The sequence below is a fragment of the Ammospiza caudacuta genome, chromosome 5, assembly GCF_027887145.1.
Source record: "Ammospiza caudacuta isolate bAmmCau1 chromosome 5, bAmmCau1.pri, whole genome shotgun sequence".
Lineage (NCBI taxonomy): Eukaryota > Metazoa > Chordata > Aves > Passeriformes > Passerellidae > Ammospiza > Ammospiza caudacuta.
In genome coordinates this window covers 12,024,611-12,045,436 of record NC_080597.1, presented here as the reverse complement: position 1 = coordinate 12,045,436, position 20,826 = coordinate 12,024,611, and the positions used below count along the sequence as shown (strand labels likewise).

Below are 20,826 nucleotides of genomic sequence, written 5' to 3'. Positions count from 1 at the left end.
AATCTCCATTAATAATCAAACTGTTCATTATCTGCCTTAATTGACCTATGCAACTGGTTTGAGTTGATGACAAAAGACAGGATGCTTAGCCTTTGTCTCCTGATCTTTAGACTGTACTTCATCCTGCCTTCATGAGGGAGGTACCAAGAAGTGTGGCAGAATCCCATTGGATGCACAATTTTGGCAATGTTGACGTATTTTTTTTCTGATTGTGAGAGCAGACTGTAGAATTTTTGCCTTTCCTTTGGTTTTGTTTGTCTTGGTTTGGTTTCTCTGCTGCTAATCCTAATTTAGCTTTAGTAGCTGATTTTGGAGTTTCACCAGAAGAATCTCCATCAATAATCAAACTGTTCATTACCTGCCTTAATTGACCTATGCAGCTGTTTTAATTTCATGACAAAAGACAGGATGCTTAGCCTTTGCCTCCTGATGTTTAGACTGTGCTTCTTCCTGCCTCCATGAGGGAGGTACCAACAAGCGCCACTGGTGCATGATTTTGGCAACGTTGACGTATTTTTTTGTGATTCTAAGATCAGACCGTAGAATTTTTGCGTTTACTTTGTTTGATTCGGTTTGTCTTGGTTTGGTTTGTCTTGGTTTGGTTTCTCTGCTGCTAATCCTAAGTTCTGTGACCTTACTGTGGCTCCTGTTGTTTGGTGCTCCCTGGAGCAGGTTGGCTCCCCATCCTCTTACACCAACGGCTGGGGGACGAGGATTGCCTACAGGACGATGGAGGAGAGAGCTCACAGGCAGCCTCTGAAGAGACTGGAGGTTTCACCCCAGCGAAACCCGGACAGGTTGGCCTACATACCCAAGGATTATCTCTACGATGGAGGGATCTCAGCTGGGCTGTCCCTGAGGCACGGAGGAGACGTCCTGAGGTGCAGCGGGACCGTGCCGCCGCGCTACGCGCGCTCCGAGATCGTGGGGTACAGCCTCCGCGACTCCGTGCACAGGGGCCGCTCCTTCAGGAGGCACTCCCGCCTGGGGGCTGCCAGTGATGCTCTCCTGGACGGTGCCTACCCCAGCCCCGCTGTCCCTCTGCACCACCAGCCTGGCAACAGCCGCAGCATGAGCAACCTCCTGGAGAAGGAGAACTACCTGGCCTCGGAGAGCGCCGTGGGACAAGTGCGGTCCCCGGCCGCGTCCCGCTTGTCGCAGAACCGGCACTCTGTGAGGTCCAGCTTCTACCAAACCGCCTTCAGAAACACCCAGAGCAGGAGGGAGGTTTCCCAGCCAGCTTCCATTGGCAGTGTGACCGCAGAAACGGATGGGAAGAGGATGCCAGTGACAGCTGCCGTGGCCGCAGCGGGGAGGAATGGGTTCCTGCAGAGCGAGCAAGCAACCCTCAATGGATCTCAGCTGGGGTAAGCACAGTAAAGTGTTGCAATCGTATTTCTAAAGTCCTGTACCTTCTCGGTGATATTTCTCATTGGCAGCTCCTCACAGCACAGACTTCTTCCTCTGCTTGTTGCTGCTTCTTAGTCAGGGCTCCTTCCAGGCTCTCCCTGACTGGAAAGCCTTTTATCCTAGTTGCCTTCATGAGCCACAGCTGCTGCCCAATTAAGGACTTCGGAGCTGTAGCCCATTTAGAACAACTAGGATTGGGGCACAGCCACTTACACAACACAGATATTTACTAGGACTCCTACTATAGTAAAGGACCTGCTTTGGCTCTGGGCTCTCACAGCTGACAAGAACATGCTCGTTAGAAAGTCAACTGATAGCCTTTGGTTCATGAAATATCCGTGCAGAGGAGGCAGAAAGTACGCTGGCTTTTAAAAAGTCACATCCAGTGCAACGGAGGAAAGAGGAGAAAAAAGTGTATGTACAGTCTGAGGTGTACACCTCCTGCTGAAGTTTGGAACACCCTTTTGCCAAGAGTTAACTTTATCAGGAGACGTGAAACAGCACTGAGCAATTTACTGCCTAAATCACAATACACAATTGGCAAATGTGCTCACAAGAACCCATACAATATCAGCACTGTTCTCATAGAAACAGGTCAGAAAAGTACCAGTGGGACATTTTGGCAATTGACAATTTCCAGTTAAAAATCCTCCATGGTTTCAAGGACACCTCTTAGTTTTTACAAACTTTATCAGGAATGTGAAACAGTCACTGAGTAATTTACAGCCTAAGTTACAATACACAAAATTGTATTGGCAAATGTTGTGCTCACAAGAGCCGATACGATATCAGTACCGGTTCTCATGGGAACAGGTCAGAAAAGAACCAGTTTGATATTTTGGCAATTGACAATTTCCAGTGAAAATCCTCCATGGTTTCAAGGACACCTCTTAGTTTTTATAAACTTTATCAGGAGACATGAAACAGTCACTGAGTAATACACAAAATCATATTGGCAAATGTTGTGCTCACAAGAGCCCATACGATATCAGCACTGGTTCTCACGGGAACAGGTCAGAAAAGTAGCAGTGGGACAGCTTTTGGCAGATTGACAATTTCCAGTTAAAAATCCTCCATGGTTTCAAGGACACCTCTTAGTTTTTATAAACTTCAAGTAAAACACAGGCAGAAGTTTTTCTGTAGCACCATCCCTCCCTAGAACAAATACAAACTGCTCTGAATCACAAGACCCCAGAGCTTCCCACCACCATGAGATCCTGCATGCTCTGAGGGAGTTATCCTAATTTGAAACTCTGTTAGCTCCATGACAAAAAGTCCCAAATCTGCCCCAGACTTCATGAAAATCGTTTAAAATTCTGGAAGGGTTGTTTGGGCTTTTTCCCAAAATTACTTCCCCCACCAAAAATTCCTTTCCAGAGATTTCAGAATGTTTAAAATCTCTTCCATTTTCAAAAGAGAAATTGTATTATTTCTGAATTTCCTCTCAGGAGTGAATATCTTCTAATTTTAAAATAATTTTGAATGTTTCCAGAGCTGTTACATTTCAGTGGACAGAACAAGCCACTTGGTATACAGGAGAAGGTTGCATGTTTATTCTGGTTTTTGCTGTTGTTTCAGAATTCAAATAGGGATCCTAAAATTTCTGCTAAGTTAATGTAATTTACAACAGCATTATTAAGACATGGCTTTTTCCCCATAACTGTGTAGCTGTTAAGTTCATTTTTCTGAAGACCTATCTTTCTTCTTTTTCTGAGTTTCTTTCTTTGTGAGAAAAGGCATCACCTGATATCACTGCCATGTGCAGATCAGGTATTTTTTGTTGTCAAGTAAATGTTTTGTGTTATGATTATATTTACAAACATATTTTGTTCACTTCTGTTCTCAACATAAATTTTCACCTCTGGGTGATGCAGGACTTAGGAGATCTGACATTAATTATGTTGACTTATAAGTATTCAGACTTTGCTGCTAGTAATTCCAAAAAAAGTGGCTGAGAGCTCACAACAGCTAAAGATTGTGGAGTAGTAATACTGAAAATAGGTACCTGGCTTTGTTTTTCAGTAGGGAGGACTTTGTTTTTCAGTAAAACCATTTACAAACACTAATCCCATTGATTTAATAATCTGCTTCACTTTTGGCACATTCTAGAATGCATTTCTGAGCCACAACCAACAATTTTTATCTTGAATTACATGTAGGAGCAATTTTGGCTTTTCTTTTGCAGGTGCAGACATTGGAGTCTGGTTGTCTGTCTGTACGAGCATCAACCAAAATATTTTAATACCTTCAGATGTAAAAATCAGTCTTGAGTCATTGTGCAAGTGGCTTTAATGTGACCATGTCAACTCAGATAGAAGATTTGTGATCTGCTGGAAATCTTTGTGATGGCATAATTCCGTAAGGGACAGTCTTTAGGTTCAGCATTTGCCAGAAGTTCTCTCAGTTCAAGGAATTTGTTGACACTCTCAGTTTTCTTGTTATTTCTCATTCTCTTATTTGAAGGTTGCATTTATCTGACATATTGCTACCTTACTTGTTGCTCCCTTAATAATGTAAATAGGAGAAAAAAGATAAGCTTGTTTCTGGAGTCATTTAACTTTTCCAGAAACCTGTACTTTTTTTAATGCAGGCCACAATTTAAGTCTTTCCAAGTGAATTCAGAGAATGCAAAATAGTTGTGTAGGTAAAGTGTTATACGTTTCAAATATTGTGTACAATATTTGAAACGTATCACAAATGCATTTTCAAACTTCCTGTAAAAGAATTAGCTCATGCTATGAAAGTGAAGTAGAAAAATCAAAGTACAGAGATGCTATCTCTGTATCTTCTGGTGAAGTGAATCAGTTAAGAGTATCCTCATGATTAAGAGCTTAGGAAAGAGAGAAGCTCAACCTGAAGCTGTCTGAGAAATGGCTGCTTGCAGAATTTGACGTCTAAATGTGCTGAAACTGACACAAAATGTATTTGTCTCAAAACTGGTATACTTTGGCAATTAAGCTGAAATCAGAATCTGTCAAATCACTGTTCTGTTGAACAACCTCTGCCTGGCTGACCATTTGTTTGGTGTCTCTTCGTGTGTCACTCTGCCACAGAGCTAATTAAGTTTGCCTGTAAATACTTTGAGGGTGGGAACAGAATCTTTGCATCAAATTCTGTTTTGACAGGAGTTAGGGTGCTGCAGTTTTATGAATGCCACTGAGGGTCAGAGATGGTATTGCATCCCTCATTGCTGCCAGATAAAACGTTAGGGAATGTTACTTTTATCCAGTGGAGAGCAATCCAAGTATGGAAGTGCACAACAGGAGAGAAATCCTCTGCCTGCTGCATGGAGGGGTAACTGTGACTGGGGAGCTGCACTGTGTTTGCAGGCACCCATGGCAGGGAAGAATGATGCATCTGACTCCAAGTTCTCATAAGACTAATTTGTTATTTTGTGATGCTACATTATATTAAAGAATACTATACTATACTAAAAAATACAGAAGAATACAGTTTTCATTAGTATCCTTTGAGCATTTTAGTAAGTATCTAATACATTACTAAATTATCAAAAGATACTAATGAAAACTCGTGACTCTCTCCAGAGTCCTGACACAGCTTGGCCCTGATTGGCCAAAGAGTGAAAACAACTCACAGCAGAATCCAATGAAACAATCACCTGTGGTAAACAATCTCCAAACACATTCCACATGAGCACAACAGAGGAGAAGCAAATGAGATAATTATTGTTTTCATTTTTCTCTGAGGCTTCTCAGCTTCCCAGGAGAAAAATCCTGGGCAAAGGGATTTTTCAGAGAATGTAAATGCCACAGAGCTGCTGTCAGTCTCAGGGCAGAGCTACACCCAGCACCTAGAAATGCACTGTCTGCCTGTCCATGTGTCCATCTCAGGTTTTTACTCCCCTAGAACACCCCTGGCATCCTGATGTTGAGGTCCCACATAAATTCTCTGGTGTGGCCTGAGGGATAAGCTCATCCTTGACCTTGGGAAGCCCATGGTTCCATTCCTCTTCAGCTGCTGGTCACTGAAATGCCACAATTCAGTACATCAGAGATGTCTGCTGCTCATAGAAGGTGACTGAATTTGGTCACAAAACTCCCAAATTATTGCTGTGTCCAACAGGTAGACATGGTCACAGGGGCAGGGTTATAACATGCTCTCAAAACCTTTGCTGATTTAAGACACATAACTAAAACCAAAGGTTGAAAAGCCTGTTTTTCAGTTCCACTGCAGAGTAAAAAGAAGGAATATCATCTGGCTAATTTTCCATATTCCACTTTTCTGAGCATTTTTAATTATTATTTAATATTTCTGCTTAGTTTAAAGAAAAAAAAATAAAGTTTCAACTTCAGTTAATCTACTTCCCAGGTGCTAATTTTAATGTAAAAGGCAATTGAGTTAAAATGTCTAACTGCAGATTTATTTACTGAGATGATTATGAAGTAAACCATTCTGATTCTGGTAGCTCTGCAGCGGGGAGTTATTGCCAATTACTGCTTGTTTTGCTGTGGGTCACAGACTGCCCTCTCATCCCTTTCTGGCTGGTGGCACAGCTGCTACTACAAAATGCTCTGGATTGAAAACAAAATAAAAGAATGCTCACATTCTTCTCAACTTTTCTCTCCCCAGTTTTTTTTTTTATCTGCATGCAGCATATTTGAAACCAAAAGTAAATAAAAAGTCTGGGGAGCATAACCACCTGTCCCAGAGCTAATGCACCTGATTGTGCCATTAATTGTTTTATGTTCCATTTACTGGGAAAAAAAATGTGTTTGGTGACCTCTCTTTGCATTTTTTTATATGGTAGTCTAACACAATCAATCATTTAAGCAAACATGTTGGAAGTTGGAAGGGAAGTTGTGGCACATATTTTTGATATTCTCTACATTGGCTCTCTACATACTCAGTTTAATGAGTGGTATTCTTATTTTTCTCACCTGAAAAATAGCTTTGCCCATCTATTTCAAACAAGAACAACTTCCTTTTTTGAAAAAATGAGGTTCTGAATCCTGCATAGGTGTAGTCTGGGAGCTAAGACACTGATAAAAGGCATAAGGACAAATATAAAGAATCAATCCTCTCACTATTGAGGAAAACATCAAAGTATCTTCACAGCCAGTAATAGTGACTCTGGCATGGTTATGGCCTTCTTTTGATCCTCTTCCACTTCTTCATCCTCCCTTTCACATTCTTCATTCATCCACTGGTTGGAAACACTGATAGAAACATCTACTGATATTTCCATTTTGATATATAACCTAAAGCATGACCTGCTTTCTCCAGAACCACACTTCTATTTATGGCTTTCTCTTCCCCCTGAATGTCAGTACCTCTGAAAGGCATTATGATCTTTTCTGCTACTGGAAAGGAAAAAAAAAATTCTAAGGAAAGCTAGAGTTACATGAAAAACACAAAAATCCTAGTTTTACCAGACTGGTAATTTTTCTGCAGTCTTTCTTCACTAGATCTCTCTGTCTGTACTTTGAAGGAGCCCAGAAGTGGAGATGACCCTGGAACGTGCAGTGAGCATTCTGAAGAGTGAAAATACCCAGACCATCCCCCGGATCCTCGCTGCAGTGACTTTCATTCAGCATGAGTGCTTCCAAAAAGCAGATGCCAGGAGAAAAGTAAGTCACTATTCTTTTGCCAGTTACAATCAGGCAGAGAAAATAAGATTCTATACTATTCTGTACTTTATTCTATTCTGTTCTATACTTTATGGCACTATGTGCCAACATGAAAAGAAAGAAGGCAGTCTGAGTAACCATATAGGATACGGATGGTAGATATTTTCTCTAAAATGCATTGGTGTGTTTTGCTGCAGTTCTTTTGAATCCACTTGTATACCCACTCAGTTTGCCCTTTTTCTGCCAAACAAACAAATTCTTTCAGCCTTTAAAAATCATGGAGTCTGAATTTTGTCAATATAGTTGCTCCTGTCTCCTTTTTTTTGACTTGCATGCAGAAATATCCCAAAAAACAAAATTCTGAGCACAGTGCAAACTTATCCAAGCATCAGGGTTTGCTAGGACTGCACAAATGTGTAAAAAAAGTACTTGGATTAGCAAAAATGTGAAGGGCTCACTGGAACTGTGCACATGCACTACTACATTGTTTAGATTTACCAAATTTTCAAGATTTGAAATTTTCTCTTACAAGAAACTGGTTAAGTCTCTTAGAAGTTTTTTTTAAGGGTCTATTACAAATATTCTCTCTTCCTTTTCTTTAAATGTCACTAGTGAACGCAAATATGTCTCTCCTGCTGAACAGTTCTGTACAATAAAGTGTAAGGTGATTGTTCATTTTAACACCTGCTTTGGTTTGTAATATGCTCAGTAATCCCAGCCTTACTTCCATAATTATGGGCATGCAGTGCAGTTCAGTTCAGTGACAGCCAAATGTGTCTCTGTCCTTTTAACCTGCTTTAGGATACATCAGAGTCAGTTTTGGGAGAAAATAACAGTACAGGTGTCAACCTTAACTTCAAACTGAGGGTAGAGCTTCAGAACTGAATGTTTGAAAGTGGATTACTACACAGACTTCTCTCAGGCAGCTTCCCAGAAAAACAGAGGCTGACTAGTGTCCAGATTGGAGCAGTCAGCCTGAAGCTGCCTTACATTTTCCTGTCTATCCTGTAATGAGCTTTTCTGTTTGGTGCCCATCAGATTTGTTCACATTGTCATGGTCTTGTGTCCCCTCTTTAGCCCTTCAGCCTGCATTCTTTGTCTATTGCTCCCTGATATTTGAGAGTTTGTGGGTCTAGTGGTTTTTCTGTTTCTGTGAACTTCTCAGTATTTTAGTGAATTTTGTCTACTAATGAAAATTTAGAAGGACCAGTCAATAGCTGTAAATTCTCAGCAAATTAGGCTGAAATAGCACTCCCTTTACAACAGCTATAAATGCCTTAAAATTATTGACAGAAACTCTGCAGAAACATTTAGAGGAACCAAACAACTACAGTATTGGTGTCAAAAGGGCTGATCCACTGCAGTGAAACAGGTTGGTGTGCCTTCAGCCTGGTCTGTGCACCACAGATATTCCTGTATCCCACTCTGCTGGCATTTGGGTGATTGCTGAGGGATTGCAGGGGGAATCAGCTCAGCAGAGCAGGACAAAGAAACTCTGCCTTTTGTACAGGTGGATCAGAGGAGAGGCTGCCAGGCTGTGTAGTTTGCTCCACGAAGGACAAAAGGCTTTGTTGCATTCCGTTTCTTCGTGTTGCCAGCACCTGCTGGTTGTATTGAATTCTTTTTATGGTTAAACTCTGGACTGTTTAGGACACTTGTATCAGATTTCTGAGCCTTTCATGTGCTGTTGGTTCTGCACAAGGGTGAGTTTGTCCACAAAACCATATGGCATTTTGAGATGCTGGAGGAGACTGTTGGCAATGGTACATTAATGTAAGGAACTTTCCATAGTAAATTCATTCCTGAGTCAGCTCAGGCTTGCTTGTGTCATATCACAGTTTGTATGGGATTCTTCATTCTCCACAATAAACTATTTTTTTCCATACAGCTACTGTAAAATAACATCCTTTAAGTCCTTCATTTATCTGGGGCCAAAAGCTCGTTTTCTGAAGACTTAAATACTGAAAAGTAGTCTTTCAGTAGATAGCTGGCTAACAATGCCTAATGCTCTACATTTTCATGCTTACTTTTACTATTCTTCCTCTGTGTGCCATAGCTAAGAAGTATTAAGTATAATGTATTGGTTTTTAATACACTTTCAATCCGTGCATTGGGAAGAGCACTGTCTTCTCATCAGGCTGATTGCTGAGGAAAAAAAAAAAAAAAGAACAACCTGTTTATAAATGTTCCAGAATTAAATCTCAAATATTCATTTCACCAACATGGAAGCCAAAGAGCAGAGTGATTAAATGTCTTGTCAGAGGGTACAAATCTGTGGCATAAGTGGGAAGAGATTTAGCATCACTCTCTGATATTAATTATGAAAACATGTTGCCTCTCCTAGTTGTGGATTTCAAGTATTAGTCACACAAAAGCCCAGAGGTCAATAGCCATGTCCAAATGATTAATGACCAAGTCTCTCAAATAGGAGCAAAGGAAAGGAGTCTCTATGACTATTTAAACGTTTGCTGGGGCAAGGGGAAAGGGGAGTTTGTCATTTACAGCATCTGAGCATTCTCTGCTCTGTTTTCCTGTCAGGTTTTCTCACTCGGTGGTATCCCCAAGCTTTTGCAGCTCCTTGAGGTTCAGAATGAGGACATTCAGCGGGCAGCCTGTGGTGCTCTGAGGAACCTGGTGTTTGAGGACAATGACAACAAGCTGGAAGTGTCAGAGCAGAGAGGGATCCCGCTGCTGCTCCGCCTGCTCCGGCACACCCGGGACATAGAGACCAAGAAGCAAATCACAGGTAGTGTTTGCTCCGCAGCCGAGCGTGAAGTGCTTTAAGCAGTGCAGAAGCTCTCAGGGAGAGGTACACGATTGTTTAGTGACTAAACACAAAAACTTTGTCACCTGCTCTGAGCAATTCCCGCCGGGTGAAATTCCAAGGTCATTACTCAAGACCAGTCTTTCAGTCAGCAACAAGAGATTGGGAACTGCAATTTCCCCTCTTAAAGCTTCTTCAGAGATTGAGCATGCTTGCAGGACGCTTTAAATCCTTGATATTCCAGGGGTGCTGGGGACCATAATTAATACCTGCTACTTACACAGCAGCTCAACTTTAATTTTTTGACTCTGTGCAGTCAGCACCCACTGGAAGTTGAACACCCAGTTGCCCTGGACAGAAAGTGCTTGTTCTGTTCCCCACAAACCCCCTGCCCCAGATTCCTGCTTCATCCCTGCAGTCCCCAGTGTGCCTCTTGGAATTCCACTGCTTGTGACCCACATTCTTTCTAATTAACATGCAAAGGAAGAGCGGGCTTATATTTTATAAATGGAAAACATGAATAAATGAATGGGGATTTATTTCAAGTGAGCTTTAAAGACACCAGGAACAAAATCTATTAAGAGAGCAGTGCGTGAAAAGATACTGAAATTGCCCAACAGCCCTGTCCTGAAGCAAAGACATGTTGAGACTTTCTGTAATTCTGCATTCTTTAAAGTATTTGAAATACTCTGCTCCCTAAGCTTGAGAACAAAGCTTTGTATTGTTGGCTCTTTTTTAGCTCAGTTCTGCAGCAGTTTTTTTAGCTGCAGCTCTGCAATGTTAAAATGTTTTGAAGTTTTTCACACTCATCAGTTGCAGAACTGGGTCACGTAGTAATTTACTGTACAGTGCCTTAACTCTCAGTGCTGTCACAGACCAGTGAGGGAAGCAGTGAAAGTGGTGGCAGAGTGGCCAGAAAGCCAATTCTCTTTCCTTGCTAGCAGTTTCATAATTTCTGACAAAAATGTTAAATGTGCATGATAACTCACATGTGTTTTGAGTTCTATTCTATTCTATTCTATTCTGAATATTACTGTCTTCCCCTTCACCAGTGTGGAAACGGATAAAGGAACATCTTTCAGCAATTATTGTTGTGACTGAACGTGCATATTTACTCACAAAACAAAGAGGACACCAAAAAATATTTATGCCAAGCAGGATGATGTAGTTTGTGTAAAACAAAATATTATGATGTGCTTTCATGCCTATCAGTTGCAAAGGACAACTTTAAAAATACACCAAGAGAGAAGTGTTTCTTGCTTTGTTTGAGACCAAATGTGCAGCCAGGAGGAAATGCACTGGGTACCTTAATGAAAATACCACCAGGACATACTTTTTGCCATCACTTGAACAGTTCTTCCAGCTCCCTAGGAAGCTGCAAGGAGCCTGCAAGAGCAAAGGGCGGACTGGATAAATAATTTCACCTCTTGCATTGCCTTTGACTTCATACAGGATTGGTAGAATATCATATCTATGCATGCAATCTCTCTGAAAGATTTGGTCTTACACCAGTCAGCACCAGAAGTTCATTTGTCTTTCCTCATCCTGCTCTGAATATAAATTAGGGACTTCCAAATGTATGGCATCCTATTCACCTAAATGCCTTTGACCATAAAAGATTTATAAAACCATCTTGGTACCTGATAATACCTCATTGAACTGTAGTGAAAAACTCCTGGCCAAGGATTGAAAGCATGCAATAGATTATAAAGATGTCTAAGCTCAGTAGAGGGAAGTTTTTGGTTTCTACTGCTGTGGGGAAAGCTTGGTACTAAAGCACTCCACCTGACAAAAGTAGGAAAATATATATTTTTCATATATATTTATATATAATAATAAATAATATATAATGAATATGTATAATTTTATATAATATATAAATATATTATATTTATATTTAAATGTATACAAATATATAAATGTATAATGTGTATATAAATATATATAGATATATATAATATATACATATTTTATATATTTTATATATATGTATGGGTGTATATATATATATATATACACACACACACATATATATATATATATATATATATATGAAATAAGGAAGTTTTAGGAGAAAAGGAAATTAAAACTCTGAGATGGCAGTTTTCTGATACTGTACTTCATTACCTGTCAGAAGTACAGTCCTGGTGGACTTGAGATAAGTAAATCTCAGCCTTAGAAGCTTATCTTTAAAGGTCACTGGTTTATGAGGACCATCAGTGTTAAGGCAGACAAGCACTTGCCTAACATTAATCCATATTTTATCATGTGTTCTCAAGGAATACTTTGATGGCCTGGATTTTCTTCAGGACCCAGGCTTAGGAACACAGAGTGAGCCACTGTGCCTTGTACTGTGCTGAAAAAAGACTGAGAGCAGCCCAAGTGTGTGGAGATAAATGAATTTGACTAAATTTGGGAGCTTCACAAAAGCATTGATACTCTTAAAGTCAGCAGAGGCTCTGTCCTTTCTTTGGCACACAGGCTACTTAAAAAACTCTTGGGAAAGGAGTGAGGTTCCTCCAAAATTTTCATTTCATTTCTGGGACCTAAGACAGGATTGGAGTTTTGTAGTATTTGGAGAGCATACTGAGGAACAGAAAATAAAATGGCTGTGGCATGAAAGAACCAAAATATTTTAGCTTTTAAAGGTAAGCCAGATGAGCCTCCAGGGAGCAGCTAACCTCCTGATCCTGTTATCATGCAGCATAAATATAAGAAATGAAAGAAAATTTTTCCTGCGGGGAAGATTACAGCATGAGCAGAACTGTCATTAAAAGAAATGTAAATCTAAAACCAGACCCACCCATTTTTCCAAATAACCATCTAAGGGAAAACTGTGCTCCTAAGAAAATAGCATAGGTGCAAGGAAACAATCCACTCCTAAAGACAATTCCTAATGTGCACAAATTCATCCACACCCACTGAGAGAATCCATCTGAGCCCAGGGAACAGTGCCTGTGGGTAAAGGTAGGGTTCTTGTTGGAAAATTTATAGTGAGAGCAGTATCTCAGATTCTCTTCTGACAATTCTAAGTATCTACCTGTAATTCCAAATGTATATTTTTCTTTTTCAAAGTGTATTCTGTCCTTGTGCCATTCCTTGCATTTGTGCCCTTCTGTCTTAACTTGCTTCATTTAGCAATGCCCTTTGGACTGCTTGTCTGTTTTCCTGTAAGCCTTACCTATCCTTCAGAAAAGCACATTCTTCCTTTCATCCCCTGATTCAGAGGCTGAAGAGCTGATCCCAGAAGAAGGAATGGATTGCTTCTGGCTGGCTTTTGTTTTGATTTTACTGTTGCTCACAATAACTGAAATTAAATTCAAAGTGTAAGGAGATACAAAAGAAACATTTTTTTGTTGTTGTTCTTGTTGTGAGCCGATGAAAGGAACGTTCACTAATACTCTGCCAGTGTGTGGAGGAGGAGGTCTGTGAAACTTGGAGCAGCAAGCTGGAGGAACAATGAATGTCTTTGTAGTGAAAAGCAGAAATATGTGTTGTTTTCCAAGGGAAGAGGACTTTAAAAAGAATTGTTGTCTGTTGGAACAGAACATAATGGAACCTGTTAAGTTCAACAAGATTATACTTGAAATTAGCCTTGGAGATTGTGAGTGGACAAGGTCTGTAGCATTACTGAATGATTTGTTTAGTGACTAATGTCTGGACAGTAGCAGCCAACCAGTGTTAACAGCTTTCCCTCCTATGAGAAATTTTGCTCTCAAGTGTTAGAGAAACTTGGAAATGGGCATTTCCTGTCTTCCAGCAGATCTCCTGGAAACTCTCTGCGCCTCCCATCTATCCCTTTTGTGAGTTTGTTTTCCCTCAGCTTGTGCTGCTTGGCTATAGAGAAGGTGATAGCACCAGATGGACAATGCAGAGCCATGGAAAGCTGCACTTCTTGGCTGGGCATTGGACTGACTGTGTAGAGATTTTACTTTATTCACATGGGTAACTGTGCCCCCTTTTTTCCCCTGTTTCCATGTCCCTGGATGAGGACTGGTGAGCATTTACCAATCCCTTCTGTTTCTCTCCAGATTATCAGTGCCAGGCAGGCTCTTCACTCATTAACACCAAGGGCTGTGAGATGAAGTCTGTCAAAGTGCAGAGGAGTCTTTTTGCCTCTCTGATTTTCTCGTGGCTGTTGCAGGTTTGCTGTGGAACCTGTCCTCCAATGACCAGCTGAAGCACCTGCTGGTCAGAGAAGCCCTGCAGACCCTGACTGAGGCTGTCCTCATCCCCCACTCGGGCTGGCCAGACAGAGATTACCCAAAACCACGTGTTCTGCCTGACCCTGATATCTTCTACAATGCCACAGGATGCCTGAGGTGAGCACTCTGTCCACAACTACCCAAAGCAGTGGTGATGACACAACAGGTCTGCTCAGTTATTTTTGGGTAAATACACAGAGCCACAATCACTTCTCATGCAAACAGATGACTTGGAAAGGGGACAATGGTACCTACAAGCACATAAATGTTTTCTATTTCCAGCTGCTTATTTGAAGATATCATAATCTGTGCCTAAACTGATTAGAAAGTGATTCAACTTAAAATATGGGACAGCCATTTTTTAAAGCAGAGTAATCCCTGTCCAGCCTTTTGCACAAGTTCGAAAGCAAGTTGCAGCCGTGGGGTGGGAGAATAGATCTAGTTGAGGTGTTAGAACATGGGTTGGACTCAATGATCTTACAGGTCTCTTACAGCCTAGAATTTCTGTGATTCTGTGATTCTGTGATTTATAGTTGTGTATTTAGTGCTGCACTCTGCTAATAGACCTGTGGGCACAGTAGCACTTACCACAGAGAAACACCCAAGGCCTCAGTGAACACACTCCTAAATGTCTGAAGTATAAAAATCACATCTTCAATAAAAACATCTTTAACAATCTATAAATTGGGGGCCCTTTGTGAGTTCAAAGTCATTGCACGTTAAGTAAGTTTACACATTTAAAAAGGCACAAAAGGACACAGTTTGAATTGCCTAAGGAGTAATGTACAATTGCAAAGGCATGACCTGAGGTTTAAACTCCTTCTAGAAAAATACAAGGAATGAAGTTTGGAATTTGGAGGCTGGAAAGGTGCCCATTTTGCCTCAGACATACCTGCTATGCTGACATGTCCTATAGCAGAGTATTTGTGTGTGTATGGCATTGATTTTTCCTGTGCAACAGCTCTGTGTCTAACTCGTGTGGTTTCAGAAGACAAATGAATTGTAGCCTTACAAAAGCCTTACAAAATACTCAACAACAATACACCTTTTTCTGCAGGAACTCCTGTCAGCCCACTAACTGCTAATTAACTACATCTCTAAGTATTAATTAACTTTTATTTACTCTGATGACTCAAGAACAAATACAAATAAATACTGACCACCCATAATAAAACTTCTCTAGCTAACACTTAGTGCTGCTGTCTAGGAAAGGAAGGAGGGTGTCTTTTTTCAAATTAATGAGCCCAAGCTGCCTTTTTGTGCAGAAACCAGTCTGGCTGCTCCTCTCTTGGTGTCTGGACTCTGGAACTGTCCCTTCCCTATGAGGCAGCTGATGGTGGCACAGATAATCTCAGGTTTAGCTGGTGTTGCTCTTCCTGAGCTTGTTTCAGCAGATTGACAGGGCTTGTTCTGTGACAAATAAGGTGTAACAGTACCTGGGTTCTTTTAAATGAAAGTGGATTCCTGGGTTAACCTTACTCTGGACACAAAGTCAGTGCTTGGGGCTGCTCCAGAATTGCTGTGAGCTCTCCAGCCTTAGTTAAAAGTCTCTGAAACTGCCCTTATGTAGGTGCTTAAGGAGACATAACCTATTTTAAAAATACGATATCCACATTCTAATCCTTCTCATTTCTAAGAGCTTCAACACTGAAAATTAGAAATAGAAAAAGAAGGGCTTGAAAATTCCCAGGAAAAATGATCTGCAGGATTGCCACATACTTTCTAGCACAGAGTAGTTTTGAATGAGGCTTACCTATTTGTACAGACTAAATAGCTGAGATCTTTAAGATTAACCAGTTTGCATTTCTTCTCTGGAAAGTGACTCACCTCCCAGATTAGGTCACTGGAATTATTCCTCCCTTATGTATTAGGAAAACACAAAATCTCTGCATCAATAAAAAGAAGGGCACACCATGGAGTACTGAAAGTGTGCACTGAGGGAATGATGTTACTTATGAATATGTTAAAAGAGTCTGCTTATTTGCAAGAATATAAATCTGTAATTAGTCTTGCCTTTTGTGATGCTAACGTGTTTGTTGGGTGTGTTGGTAGAGTCTGTAGCCTGCAGCTCCTATTAGAGGGTAAAAATACAACTTTGAAGTGCAATACATTATGCACAGTACTGTACTTACTTACAGGAGAATGCCAGAAATTCTTTTCAAAAATTCCCATAAAACTGTTGGCTGAAAAGGGACGAGCACAGCCCAAACCCAACCCTAGCACCTGGTGGGGGTATGTGCACTGCACCACACCACTACCAGATTATAAATTAAAGCTTCCTTCATCCTTTGTGAGAAAACAGCAGCAGGAGAAGTGAATCCGTGTCTAGCAGATAATACTGCAGGTACTTCAAGCACTGGAATGAGAGCATGACCAGAGCAGTCCCCAGCTCCTGCCAGAAGCACTGTGAGTCCTGAATCTCTGTGTCACTGATAAGAAACTCTGACCTTACAAGGATTTGTTAATCCCATTCTCTAGGCCTGCATTTTGTCTTAAGACCCTGTGAGAAGCAAAGCTGTACAGAAACCACAGGTCACAATCTTTGTGTAGTAAAAAGAAGCTGTGTAAACCATGGAATTCTGAATTGGCAGTTAAAATAAGTAATAGTGTTGTTTGGTTGTGAAATATGAGAAAATGCACTCTGCTTGGACCCCCAGAGTAAGCCAAATCAACAGACTTCACTGGCTGCCTGACAATAGCTGAACAAGTAAAACTGGTGTGTTAAACTATCTAGAGGAGTGTTACAGACAATTGTAGAGTGTTACAGACAATTGTAGACAAGTCCTGTAGGATTTTAAAGGTAAAGTCTCTTTTTCTTGGCCTGAAAGTCTTACACATAAAAGTTCTGCTTCTAGTTCCAATACAAAGGATAAAAATCTTCAGGATATTTCCCCATACTCCTCTGAGTCTGAAAGGATAAGATCCCAGCAGCATGTAGAATGCATGGTTTTGAATATTATCTGTATACATATGTGAACCTCTGGCACCGCTTTTCCTCTGAAAGGAAGGTTAATGGAAAGCTGTTGGATCACACCTTGAAAGCTGATAATGAACTGGTTCCATTTTTATCTTGAAACACCTTTTCCTAGAACTTCTGCAATGCTGAACTTTCCCAAATTGATACACAGTTATCAAATTTTCCCCTACAGAACATTTAATTTAAGTGTTGCAGCTGCTGTACTTCCCTACAGAGCCTTCCTTTTTATCTACCCTGTAACTGAACATCCTGTGCTCCTATGTATTCTAATTTTTCAAAACTTTCTAGACAACTATTTCCAGGATAGTCAGCTAACCTCTCTCTTCTCACCCAGCAAAATTAAAGCCATCCTTCCTTTCTCATTATTATTTTTCACAGTTTGTCTGCCCCAGCCCCTTTCTGAGCCCCTTGTGAATTACACAGTGACCCACAAGGACAGTGGGGAGCTGTGTTTGGAGGGAGTTGTGTCACTGCAACCCAGGGGGCTGCAGAAACATCTGCTTCCATTTACTCTGGAGAGAAGTGAAGCCAAAGCTCTCCCCATGTGTTGGAAAGCTTGGACTCACGGTGGCAGCTCCTGAGAGAATGTAAAACAAGTGACTGATGATAATAAGTCTTTGAACCAAGGCCTCTTGCATAGCACTGCCAGTCCTTTAAGTTTATCTCCATCCATTCTTATCTCCTCTTGCCTCCTCTTCAGTTTATCTGCTCCCCCAATTCCTGAAAGGAATTTTGGTACTTCCAATAAGCAGCTTGAAACCTGGCACATCTAGTTACCAAGTGGATACCTTTACCTCCTTGGTGAATTTTTGAATTGTGCAAGGCAAGAAGGGAATAGAATTTTCCAAAATGCTGTCTGGTATTTGAATTAAATTCACATTATCAGTTTTAGCAGAATGAGTCCCAGGAGCAAAATCCTTCTTGTTATCAGTTATATGGAGTTTTCAGAGCAGTTCAAGAACCTTCTCCAACAGTCAGTGCATGACTCAGTGTTGGCTTAGAGGGAGTATCCCTTTCATTTGCTGTCATTTATCAGCTATTTGAACATTTATTATCATAATTCTGTTTACTTCAAAGTCGCCCTTGGTTTAACTGCCTCGAATGTCAATGTATCTACCTCACAACTCTGGATCAAAATAACATTTCCCAGCAGGAAATTAGCTGATCCTCACCCCAGGACTGTGGGCAAACAGCTCTTTTATATCTGATTACAGTTGCACCATGCATGTGTGCAAGAGGGGACAGAAGCAGCAAATGCAAGATGAGATCAATGAGATGTGCAGATCAGCAAATGGCAGAGCTTGAGCACATCACCAGGATTCCCCCAGCCAAGAATGCCCAGAGTCAGAGATTTTTCATAAGTGGGTGCTGCCAAATGGTCAATTCTGAGTCATTTAGAGGAGAGCATCCCCACAAGGGGCAATCTCCCCAAGGCTGTGTTCTCCTCACTTTGCAAGCGCTGAGTATTTCAGGGCCTCCTGGAACTCCACTGCAATCAAGTCCAGCCCCTGAGCTCAGAGGGTGGCATTTCAATTGTCATGAACCTCAAATCTTAGGAAGCCAAGATTAAGTCAGTTCTTAAATTCCCTAAGCAAAATGTCTCCATTGTTTCTAAAAATATATATATATTTAAATTTACATTTCTGTGACACTTCTCAGAATTTTTTTTAATAAATCAAATTATATTTTTACCTCCTTAAATTCCTCAAGGTTCAATAACCAAGTGCCCAAAAAACCACTGATCTGCGAGTTTAGTAGATTTTTCACCAGATACTTGCGGTCACTGTACAGGGCTTAAAATGAAGAGTATTGCCTAAACAAACTTTTCACTCTTTTGGGTATTCCTCTTCAGATACTTCCATTTGGTGTTACTTTCAAAAATACATAATTGAAGTAAATTCTACACAGATTTGGAGAGGGAGCTTTTCTTCTGCTCAAAATAGGGTAAAGGAAGGTGATTGCTGAGTTCTGTGCTGCCACAGCTGCATAGTGCTTTGCAGGAAATCACAGAGCACCTCTAATTCTTCTGGCAAAGATGAGACTCTCTCTTATTAGACACAAGGCTTTAAAGGTTTCAATAACCAAACAAATTTAAGCTGTCAGCTGAGGTTTTGCCTGAAATGCTCTTGTCTGCCCCTGTTTTTTGTAAGGTGGGTACAGCAGTGTTTGGAGGGGTGGGAGAGCAGGAGCTCTTCCCTTCCCAGTCCATGATGTCACCCTAAGGACACAGGGAAAGGGGGAGAAAAGAGGAGCCACATGTGTACAGCTGTGCACAGGGACACCCACTGATACCTGAATCTGGCTGAGCATCAAATTCTTAATGAAACAGAGCCCAGGAACTCATTTCCCTTGCAGGACAGGCCAGTGCCCCTAATTCAGGCTCTTCTCTGCCTCCTGAGCTGGAAAACCTCTTTGCTCTGTTCCTGCTGACAGCAAAGCCAGGGCATGGCCTCTCCTTGCACAGCAGGAGCAGTTGTAAAAAGTTTGGGGGATTTTAGAATATGTGGGACAAAACCAAACACTGCATCAGCTGAAGTATCTTTGGCAAGGGAAATTCCACACTTATCTTTAACAGTATTTTTAGCCTCTGTGCCCCAGAAACTATTTTTGCTATGCACCAGGAGGGCTGTAACGTGCACACTTCTGTCAGCATAAGCATAGGAAAAGGTGACATGCCTTGAACGTGACATATATAGCTGAAATTAAATTCCAAAGGGATCTCTACAGCAGGTCGTGTTGTGGGATCTGAATATTGATTCTGTGATACATAATTCCATGAGAGGATAAATGAACTCATAAATAGAGACATCATTAACATCATGACCCAAAGTAAAATTGTAATTACAGTATGCAATTACATGTAAAAAGTTACAGTAAAAAAATTACATGTAAAAAATGTAATATTACAGGTATGTAACCTGAACATGTACTTCCCAGAGGAAAAAAATGAGTAGAGGTAAAATGACAGTGTATAAAATGCTACATTCATTTTACAGTCATAAGCCACAGGAAAGCTTAAACCTTACTGGCTTTGTCATTAATAAAATTGTGAACATTGTAATTTTTAATGGGCAAAGCATGAAAAATAAGGAACCTGAAACTATCTAAAGGAACATATCCCTCTGTGTTTTGATGGATGCTAAGATTGGCATGGGCTAATAGTTAATGTTATTTCAAACAAAGAAGTTTGAATGTGCAGTGTGCAGTCCTTTGTCCACCAGAGCTGCAGGAGTCAAAAATAAAATAAAATAAGAGCTGGATTTACGATTCTGGTATTCCATAATTCAGATTTTGCTGAGTAGTAAAAATAATCACACCCCAAAAGTCTAAGTGTTGTTTCTTCCATGGAAACCAGTAGGTTGTTTAGAGCCAAGCAGCTTCAAGCAGCAAGTGTGTGTTTGGTTTTCCAAGAGTTTTTAAATCAGTTTTGTAATTCATTTGTAAGTGGTACTTGGTTTACTACAAAGCCCAGCAAATGTTACTTGAAAGGCAGAGGGTGGGTCTGGGCATGTGGATGTGGAGATGCTGCTGAAACTCTCAGACCATGTTCCAGCTGATGGCTCATCTTGGATCAAGAACCAGCTCAGTGTAGGTAAATTAATTCTAAAGGACACCTGTGTGCATGGAAATTTTCTCCATCCATGATATTTTCACCATCCTGAATATTAAAATTATAACTGAAAATGGAATAGGGAAAACAAGTCCAAGTTTGGGGGTTTTTGGTTGTTTTTCTTTTTTTTTTTTTTTTGACTGCTTAAAAAGGATTGACTCAACCTTGAGACGAAAATTTGAGTCAGATCTCACCCATCCAACCACAGTGGTTTGTTTCCCTGGAGTATTTATTTTTGTCTGTGAGTGAAAGTTTTATCTAGAGGAGGCTCA

General features: G+C 40.7%; 1 protein-coding gene across 1 annotated transcript in view; it reads left to right on the top strand.

Moving 5' to 3' along the window:
• PKP2 (plakophilin 2) overlaps positions 1-20,826 on the top strand; it is a 43,130-nt gene that overhangs the window by 9,788 nt on the left and 12,516 nt on the right. The window contains exons 3-6 of the mRNA XM_058804937.1: positions 673-1,367; positions 6,860-6,998; positions 9,537-9,744; positions 13,907-14,084. Coding sequence (XP_058660920.1) covers positions 673-1,367; positions 6,860-6,998; positions 9,537-9,744; positions 13,907-14,084 — 1,220 coding nt within the window. The remainder of the gene's footprint in view (positions 1-672; positions 1,368-6,859; positions 6,999-9,536; positions 9,745-13,906; positions 14,085-20,826) is intronic.